The following is a 9,861-nucleotide window of genomic DNA, read 5'->3' on the forward strand; positions in this document are numbered from 1 at the left end:
CTCCTCTAATTTTTCAATATGAGTATAAAATGAAATGTTGGGCTTGAGGATGTAGCTCAGTAGTAGAATGCTTGTCTTACATTTGCAAGGACCTGGGTTTGATCCCTAGCACTTCCAAAACAATAGGAGTAGTGATTATTAACTTATTAGACCAAGCTTAAGGTCAAGGGGAAAAAAAGCAGGGGAGTGGTTTTGAATCATTAGAATTTGGTAGCATTTAATTTGAAAATCAGTTGGGTTGGTATTTTGAATTTGGGGTTATTTTTGCAAAAAGAATTTGGCAGCATAAATGTTTGTTGTAAAGACTAGCTCTATTTATATTGAATTGATTGTGTTTTTTACCTTGTATTATTCACTTTTTAAAAAAGGATTTTGTAAAAATTTGATTTGTTTACCTTGTTTCTTTGCAAAGTCTGTACTTTAGAATGTTCTTGCTTGGGAAACTGAACATATGGCCCATACTATTGTTCCCAGGCTTAGTCAGCTGCTGAAGCTGTAGCCAGTTTCGGTAGTAGGAAATGCCAAGAAGTCATGGGGAGGGGTGAGGGGAATGGGTAATTTGATATTAAACTGTTCTGTCTCTAAGCATTCCCATAAAGCATTGAGATTTTGGAAGGAGTGGAGGAAGAAGGAAGAAGGCAAATTTTCTTTCTAGTTACTTGCTTTATAGGCTTCCTTTTTTTTTTTTTTTTTTTTTTTTTTGGGTCCGGTCGTGGGGCCTGAACTCTGGGCCTGGGCACTGTCCCTCAGCTCTTCAGCTCAAGGCTAGCACTCTACCACTTGAGCCACAGCGCCACTTCTGGCTTTTTTCTGCTTATGTGGTGCTGAGGAATCGAACCCAGGGCCTTGAGCATGCAAGGCAAGTGCTCTACCACTGAGCCACCTTCCCAGCCCTATAGGCTTCCTTTTGATCATTCAAAAACAGTTCTTTTTCTTGTTTTGAAATGGATAGGGGAAACCTTACCCATAATGCTCTTTCATCATATAACATGTTCCTCATTTCTGTTTCAGTGTCCCATCCAAAGAATAGCTATTCAACCAGATCCCGATGTAGCTCAGTTATATCTGTGTCCTTGAGTGAGCCCAGTGATGCCTCTGCTGCTTCTTCCACCTGTGCCTCTGCTCCCAGCCTTACAGGTGCTAATAAGAGAAACTCTGCACCAGGAGAGACTCCTGCAGCCACAGCAAACTCCAGCAGCCGACCTTACCAGCCTCATTGGGAGGTAATTTGGTTTCCAAACAGCATGTAAGGGAGAAAAGACTCCTGATTGCAATGGTGTTTAAGTGCTGATAACTCAATATATTAATTATATTCTTCTCTTTTCACTCATCATCTATTTTCCATCCTCTAGTCCTAATCAGTCTGAGAAAGCATTTGGTATGATATTCAAATCATTAGCTAAATCCTATTGCCCAGAACTGCTGACTTTCTTAGGTTGACAGTGATCCTCACTATTGTAGGTAGTATTGCCTGGTAATTAGTTACATTGGAAGTCATGTACCCATCATAGGGAGGACAAGCCCTTTGAGGAGCAGCCTCAAAATCTTTTTTTTTTTTTTTGCCGGTTGTGGGGCCTGAACTCTGGGCTTGGGCACTGTCCCTCAGCTCTTCAGCTCAAGGCTAGTGCTCTACCACTTGAGCCATAGTGTCACTTTTTCTGCTCATGTCAGTGTCAGCTTTTTCTGCTTACATGGTGCTGAGGAATCGAACCCAGGACCTCATGCATGAAAGGCAAGCACTCTTCCACTGAGCCACCTTCCCAGCCCAGCCTCAAAATCTTGTGTCCAAAAGCAGCATCTCCCTAGAAGCGCAAAGTGACCATATCAAGAAAAGAGAAAATGAACCTGTGGGGAGAAAATCCATAGTAGAAGAGTTTGTAAAAGAAATCCAAAGCAATGATTACTCTTATGTCTTCAGAATTGATAGAACATTGGAATTAGAAGGAAAAAAGAAATCTCATAAGCCATAAACTTCCTGGATTGTAATGTGAAAAGTGTAAAATGTTACAAAGCATGGCTTAATATATGCTCTAATACATAGCAGAACAGAACACAGTGGTGTGTATTATTCCAAATATTCAGTACTAGAGACATATTAAGATGTGATAAAATATATATTCAGGGCTGGGAATGTGGCTTAGTGGTAGAGTGCTTGCCTAGCATGCATGAAGCCCTGGGTTCAATTCCTCAGTATCACATGCACCAAAAAAAGCTGGAAGTGGTGCTGTTGCTCAAGTGGTGTGTTGCTCACCTTGAGCTGAAGAGCTTAGGGATATATCTCCAATTAAGAGCTCATAACAACTCAGAATATTCTTTCTTCAGAGTTAGCTTTCTTGTGCCTATCTGAAGCTTCTCTTCAGTGGAGAATGGCAGGGAACGGTAGTGTTAATATGGTGGCTAGGTTGGTATGGCTGATAGAATTCTTAGTCCCAAACATGAACTACCACAATTATGCTTTCAGAAAAACCCCTATAAACCAAACTGGAACCAGTGGGGCACTGTAATGTCAGAGTATCTTAAACATTTTTTTTATCCTTAGGTATTTCCGGGGACCAGACGAGGACGAGGCTATAGGCCACAAAGCCAAAAGTCCAATGACCCAACAAACCAAGGGCAACATGACAGTGTGGATCATTACAGAAATAGTTCGTGGTATTCATCTGGTTCCAGGTATCAGAGTGCTCCATGCCAGGCACTGGGAAATACTAGTGAGTGGGGCCATATTCACTCTGCAGGGACCAATGGAACTGGAGCCAGCATGGAGCCTAGCCCATCTAAGCCCTCATTTAAAAAGGGGCTCCCTCAGCGCAAACCCAGGACCTCCCGGCCTGAAGCTGTGAACTATTGAAATTCCAACTGGCCTCTTCATCCTGATAACTGGACTTTAGGAAACATACTTAGATGTAATAGCAAAAGAAGTTTATGTGTTAATCACTTTTTGTGTGTGTCAATCTGAATGTTTTAGGGTTCTTCTCTCCCTATATCTTCTATCATTTTGGAGGGGAAACTTTTCCCTTGATCTTTCTCAATGATATGACTGATTCTGATTGGTCATTTTCACCAAGAATCAGGAACTATTGCCAGGTTTCTCAAGGATTTAGCAACATTCTCCCCAGTGCACCAGGTCTTCCAACTGCCTAAAGAAGCCTTACTTAGCACACCCCACTGCTGAGGCTGTATCAGGAGGAAGTAGGTCAGAGCTAGTCCTTGTACCTTTTCTGTCTAAGCAGACCTGCCGGGTTCCCCCTAAATGTCAATTTGAATTTGACTAGAGGAGCAGTGAGGAAATTTTATACTGAACTGGATTAGCCAGAAAAGGAAAATAAAAGTTAATTGATGAAAGCAAGAGAATACTAGGAAATATATGAGAGTCTGTCTCTCCCAGAATGTGCCTGAGATTTGACACTTGAATTGAGGTTTCAGACCCCTGCTTGGCACCATAACTTATTCTGCAATTTCTTCAAAATGCCCAAAGCCTTGTTTCCTGTTACCTTAGGCTATACTGTGGGCTGTAAAGTAGTCCAAGGAAGTCTATGGGAAAGTAGCATATAATTCAAGTTTTTTAAAGTTAAAAAAAGTATTTCATTGTTTCAATATTTGGAGATTTTTGTTGTTGTTAACTCTTCTCCCCTTTTCCTGAATCCTGTTCAAATCCTGAACCAAATTTATAGCAATATAATTAGTGTTAACTTAAGCTGTTATACAACAGAAATTGCTGCAATCTTTATATGAATGAATAAAACCAACTGCAAAAATGTTCTCACATTTGTTTCACAAGTGGTTTCATTATCAGTTTTTCTTTGGGCCTCATGGGGTAGAAGTCATTCAGACCACTTTTTCTGTGCTTAAATAAGGGTGTCTGATTCCCAAGTCATTTGTCTGCTGCTGCTTAGCTTCGGGACCAAATTAAAATGTGAAAGCCTGAATGAGCCAGTGCAGCTGTTACTGTGGGAAAGGATCCATAGGATAGGGAATGGTGACTTTCAAAAGAGGATTCAGCAGTGTAGAAAAACCACAGCTGCCAACTGCTTTCCCAGGGAACCCAAGGTTCCCCATTCTCTGTCTCCCTGGACAGGAGTCATGAATATAACCATATAATTGAACTCCTACAGGTAGTATAGCAGGTGGCACTGGTGCTAGACGCCTCCACCCAACCCCACCCTCAGCATCTATAATGTCATACAGCAGAGTTTTCTTTCCTTTAGCATGTGTTCTCCCAGGCCCTGACTGTAAGTGGCAGTGGTGCAGAACTTAGCTGCCTCAGGGTTTCCCCTGGCTCCTTGGCTAACGCTGAGCTGCCAGGGTTCAGGTTGGTTGAACAGAGAGAGAGAGAGAGAGAGAGAGAGAGAGAGAGAGAGAGAGAGAGAGTGTGTGTGTGTGTGTGTGTGTGTGTGTGTGTGTGTGTGTGTGTGTGTGTGTGTGTGTGTGTGTAGACTGACAAGACACTGACTCTTGGAAAAGAAAACAGTAGTCAGAGAGGCTAAGAAGATATTTTTCAAGGGGCTGATTACCTCATTTTTGACAGTTTGTCCATTTGTTCGGATAAAGAACTGCTTTCTTGATTAATTGCTTGCCTATACTTTATAGAAAATCTAGAGATTGAAGTGGCCTTGAAATTTTAAGAGGTTTATCTTATATCTAGACAGACTTTTTCACCACACAGATAGATAGGAAGTTACATGTTAAAAATGCCTTGAAGTTGAAATTGTAATCTCCCTATAGGAAAATATTTAAAGTTTTTTTTTATGACCATAATAACTTTGAAAATTATGAGGTTCCCCCCATTGTTTTTTGTCGGTCATAGGGCTTGAATTCTGGGCCTAGTTGCTGTCCCTCAGCTCTTCAGCTCAAGGTTAGCCCCCTTGGGGCTGGGAAGGTAGCTCAGTGGTAGAGTGCTTGCCTTGCATGCATGAGGCCCTGGGTTCAATTCCTCAGCACCAAATAAGCAAAAAGAAAAAAGCCGGAAGTGGCGCTGTGGCTCAAGTGGTAGAGCACTAGCTTTGAGCTGAAGAGCTGAGGGACAGTGCCCAGGCCCAGAGTACAGGACCCATGACCGGACCCCCCCCCCAAAAAAAAAAAGGTTAGCCCCCTAGCACTTGAGCCACAGTGTCACTTCCGGTTTTCTGGTTATTTATTGGAGATAAGAGTCTCAGACTTTCCTGCCTAGGCTGGCTTTGAACCGTGATCCTTAGATCTCAGTCTCCTGAGTAGCTAGGATTAAAGGGGTACATCCACCAGTGCCTGGCCCCCATTGTTTTGTTATAAATTGCACAAGTAATATTTGAAATACTCTATAACCAGAAATGTAAAAATTATGACTTACTAATTTAGCATTCATCCTTCTAGACCTTTTTCAAAACTATACATATGGCTATAGACTTATTTTTTCTTTAGTACTAAGGTTCAAGTTCAAGGCCTTGTGCTTAGTTGGCAAGAACACTAGTAGTTCAAGTGAACTATACCCAAGCCCTTAAATATTTTTCTTTCAAAGAGCTCGGGGGGGGGGGGGGGGAGGGCTGGGAGTTTAACCCAGCGGAAGGGCGCGCGCAAGGCCCTGGGTTCGGTCCTCAGCCCTGGAGGGAAAAAAATGTCAAAGAGCTCAGGGGCTGGGAATGTATGTGGCTTAGTGGTTGCTTGCCTAGCATGAAGTCCTGGGTTCAATTCCTTAGTACCACATAAACAGAAAAGGCCAGAAGTGGCTCAGGTGGTAGAGCGCTAGCTTTGAACAAAAGAAGCTCAGGGACAATGCCCAGACCCTGAGTTCAAGCCCCAAGACTGGCAAAAAATAAAAAATAAAAAGCTCAGCTGGGCACTAGTGACTCATGCCTGTAATCCTAGCTACTCAGAAGGCTGAGATCTAAGGATCACAATTGGAAACTAGCCAAGGCAGACAAATTCAAAAGACTTATCTCCCAATTTTAAAAAAAAGAAAAGGAAATAAGCAGTTCAGTTTTTTTTGCCATTTACAAGTATTATTTTTTTTTTTGGGGGGTCCAGTCATGAGGCTTGAACTCTGGGCCTGGGCGCTGACCCTCAGCTCTTCAGCTCAAGGTTAGCGCTCTACCACTTGAGCCACAGCGCCACTTCCGGCTTTTTCTGTTTATGTGGTGCTGAGGAATCGAACCCAGGGCCTCATGCATGCAAGGCAAGCACTCTACTACTGACCACCTTCCCAGCCCTGAATATTCTTTAATATATATACAATCCCTTGTTTGTGGGAATAAGGTAGAAAAGCATTGCCAAAAGTAAATCCTGGACCCAAGCTGCAGCTATGCATTGGGTGTTGAGAGAGTGGAGTAGACACAGAGCAAGAGAATAGGATAAACTTCGAGTTAGGAGTGCCCTGGAAAATTAGGATGCATCACCATCTGTGAACTAACCTGTATATTCTTGGAGGTCAGAAAAGTAATGTTTGTTCTTGTTCCTGGAAATCCTGCAACCTGACATAACAAAATGAGTGTTTGTTCTGTCTGGTGAGGGTTGAATCTGCATTGGAACAGCTTCTTGTAAGAAACAGGCATCTAAAACAAAACCTGTGAGGAGGCCACTAACTGATCAAAAGAACTATTTAAAATTGGGCACTGGTGGCTCGCACCTGTAATATTGTTACTCAGAAGGGTGAGATCTGAGGGAACCTGGTTGGTTCAAAGCCAGCCTGAAGGGGCTGGGAAGGTGGCTCAGTGGTAGAGCACTTGCCTTGAATGCTTGAGGCCCTGGGTTCTATTCCTCAGCACCACATAAGAAAAAAGCCAGAAGTGGCACTGTGGCTCAAGTGGTAGAGCGCTAGCCTTGAGCTGAAGAGCTGAGGGACAGCGCCCAGGCCCAGAGTTCAGGCCCCATGACCGGACCCAAAAAAAAAAAAAAAAAAAAAAAGCCAGCCTGAACAGGAAAGTCTGTGAGACTCTTATCCCCAATTAACCACCAGAAAACCAGAAGTACAGCAGTGGCTCTGAGTGATAAGTGCCAGCCTTGAGCAAAAAAGCTAAGGGATAGTATGTAGGCCCTGAGTTCAAACCCAATTCTGACACAAAATTATCAACCTTTGGTTATAGCCACTCAGGCATATTCTTTCACATATCAGGCTGAGTTCTGAGGCCGAGTTAAATGGCCTTTCTTTCCTTTCTTTCAAAGCACCAGTGAATCTGCTTGGTGGGTAGGCAGTGTAGTAGAGTAGAAAGACGCTAAACCAGGGTTTGTTTGTTTGTTTTCGTTGTTGGTTGTGGGGCCTGAACTCTGGGCCTGGGCACTGTCCCTCAGCTCTTCAGCTCAAGTCTAGCGCTTTACCACTTGAGCCACAGCGCCACTTCCGGCTTTTTCTGCTTATGTGGTGCTGAGGAATCGAACCCAAGTCCTCATGCATGCAAGGCAAGCACTCTACTACTGAGTCACCTTCCCGGTCCCTAAACTAGCGTTTAATTCCACTTCATAGCTTGGTAGCTATGTGACCAGCTAACCTTGGACAGGTAATATCTCTGAACTTATCCCTGATTACAGAGATGGTGGCAACTGCCTTAGGAGTATCTAGCCAAGTGCTGCAGAACAGCACCCTGGTGTCTCAGGCAGCCTGTGATAAGCTGATACTCCCTTATTTCACCATTCCTTCTCTCTCCCCTGCCCTGTTTAAAACAAAAAAAAACAAAGAGGGCTGGGAATGTGGCTTAGTAGTAGAGTGCCTACCTAGCATGCTTGAAGCCCTGGGTTCGATTCCTCAGCACCACATAAACAGAAAAGGCCAAAAGTGGTGTTATGGCTCAAGTGGTAGAGTGCTAGCCTTGAACAAAAGAATCTCAGGGACAGTGTTCAGGCCATGAGTTCAAGCCCCAGGACTGGCCAAAAAAAAAAAAAAAAAGTGGAGCTAGGAGCTACTAAGAAGACTGAGATCAGGACTGGGAAGGTGGCTCAGTGGTAGAGTGCATGCATGAGGCCCTGGGTTCAATTCCTCAGCATAAGTAAGAAAAGCTGGACATGGCGCTGTGGCTCAAGTGGTAGAATGCTAGCCTTGAGCTGAAGAGCTAAGGGACAGCACCTAGGTCCAGAATTCAGGCCCCATCACTAACAAAAAAAAAAAAAAAAAGAAGACTGAGATCCAAGGGTCATGGTTCAAAGTCAGCCTGGGCAGGAGAGTCCATAAGACTTCTTTAACCAGCAAAACCTGGAAGTGGATATATGGATCAAGTGGTAGAACACTTAAGTAGACTTTAATCAAAAAGAAATCAGAACTTTCCTCCTAGAGTGCCCCTCCTCTAGCATAGTGGGCCCCCCCCCTTATCCCTTTTGTCTCTGCCTTACCTTACAGCAACACAACCCTCACCCAGCTTCAGAGCTGACCTCAGTAAACACTGCCACCACTGTAGCAACCTGCAGGAGTGACATTGGGATCAGAGTTTTCTTGGAGAAAGCCAAGAAGTGTTAACTTCCACCAGGTGAATAAAGTTCTGTGACCTGCTTTGTACTCGCATCAAGGAGGAAAGCCTATCTGAAGATGTTTCTTCATCCCCAGCATTCCCAGCACAACTGTTCTGCCCACTCACCCCTTTACTGCCGTCAAAACAGCAGGAACAAATACCACCCACTCCTGATTCCTCAAGTACCAGTCAGGTCTCCTTTTAAGTCTCTTCAACTTAACCTAGCTAAGTTCTCTCTCTCTGTCTCTGTCTCTGTCTCTCTCTTCTATTCCCCCCCTCCTCTCCCTCCTCTCTCTCTCCTCTCTCTTTCCTCTCTGTGCTTCTCCTGGTACTTGGAACTCAAAGCCTGGGCACTGTCCCTGAGGTTTTTGTTTTTGTTTTTTCTGTTCAGGGATAGCACTCTACCACTTGAGCCACAGTTCCACTTTGAGCTTTTTCAGTAGGTTAGTGGAGATAAAGAGTCTCGCAGACTTTACTGCCCCAGCTGGCTTCAAACCGATCCTCAGATATCAGCCTACGGTGTAATCCTAGGATTACAGACAGGAGCCACCGGCATCTGGCTTTAGGCTTCCTTCCTTCTTTCCTTCCTTCCTTTCTTCTTTCCATCCTTCCTTTCTTGTCAGTCATGGAGCTTGAACTCGGCCTAGGCACTGTTCCTGAACTTCTTTTACTCAAGGCTAGCTTTCTACCACTGGAACCACAAAGCCACTTCTATCTTGTTCTGCTTATGTGGTACTAAGGAATCAAACCCAGGTCTTCATGCATTCTAGGCAAGCACTCTACCACATTGCCAGCCCTAGTTGAGCTTTATAACTTGATTTTAAGCTAGTCTGTTTTATTCTTGTTGATGCTGTTTGGTTTTCTTTTTGTGTGGGTATTGGGGCTTGAACTCAGATCCTCAGGTCCTTGCACTCTCCCTTAGCTTTTCCCCTCAAGAAGGGCACTCTAGCGCTTGAGTCACAGCTCTGCTTCCAGCTTCTTTGGTGGTTAATTGGAGATAAGAGTCACTAAAGCTTGTGGCTCATACCTGGTGAGAAGTTAAGCTGATAGTTCAACTTAGAAGGCTGAGATCTAAGGATTGTGGTTCAAAGCCAGCCCAGAGAGGAAAGTCCATGAGACTCTCATCTCAAAAAAAAAAAAGTGGGGGGGGGGTGCTGGGAAGGTGGCTCAGTGGTAGAGCGCTTGCCTTGCATACATGAGGTCCTGGGTTTGATTCCTCAGTAGCACATAAGAAAAAAGAAAAAAAGCCGGAAGTGGCACTGTGGCTCAAGTGGTAGAGCCTTGAGCTGAAGAGCTGAGGGACAGCTCTCAGGCCCAGAGTTCAAGCCCCCACGACCGCCAAAAAATAAATTAAAAAATTTAACTGTGATCCTCAGATAGCAGCCTACTGAGTAGCTAGGATTACAGGTGTAAACCACTAGCACTCAGCTGCCCATAACAGTTTCTAAGTAAAACC

The 9,861-nt window shown here is 44.0% G+C and overlaps 1 protein-coding gene across 1 annotated transcript in view; it reads left to right on the top strand.

Annotated features, from left to right (window-relative positions):
- Spats2 (spermatogenesis associated serine rich 2) overlaps positions 1-3,763 on the top strand; it is a 66,567-nt gene extending 62,804 nt beyond the window's left edge. The window contains exons 12-13 of the mRNA XM_070040482.1: positions 1,012-1,223; positions 2,540-3,763. Of these exons, the coding sequence (XP_069896583.1) occupies positions 1,012-1,223; positions 2,540-2,848 (521 nt within the window). The 3' untranslated portion in view covers positions 2,849-3,763. The remainder of the gene's footprint in view (positions 1-1,011; positions 1,224-2,539) is intronic.
- Positions 3,764-9,861: the final 6,098 nt, after the last annotated feature.

This window comes from Dipodomys merriami, unplaced genomic scaffold (assembly GCF_024711535.1).
Source record: "Dipodomys merriami isolate MVZ:Mamm:240054 unplaced genomic scaffold, mDipMer1.0.p SCAF_10, whole genome shotgun sequence".
NCBI lineage: Eukaryota > Metazoa > Chordata > Mammalia > Rodentia > Heteromyidae > Dipodomys > Dipodomys merriami.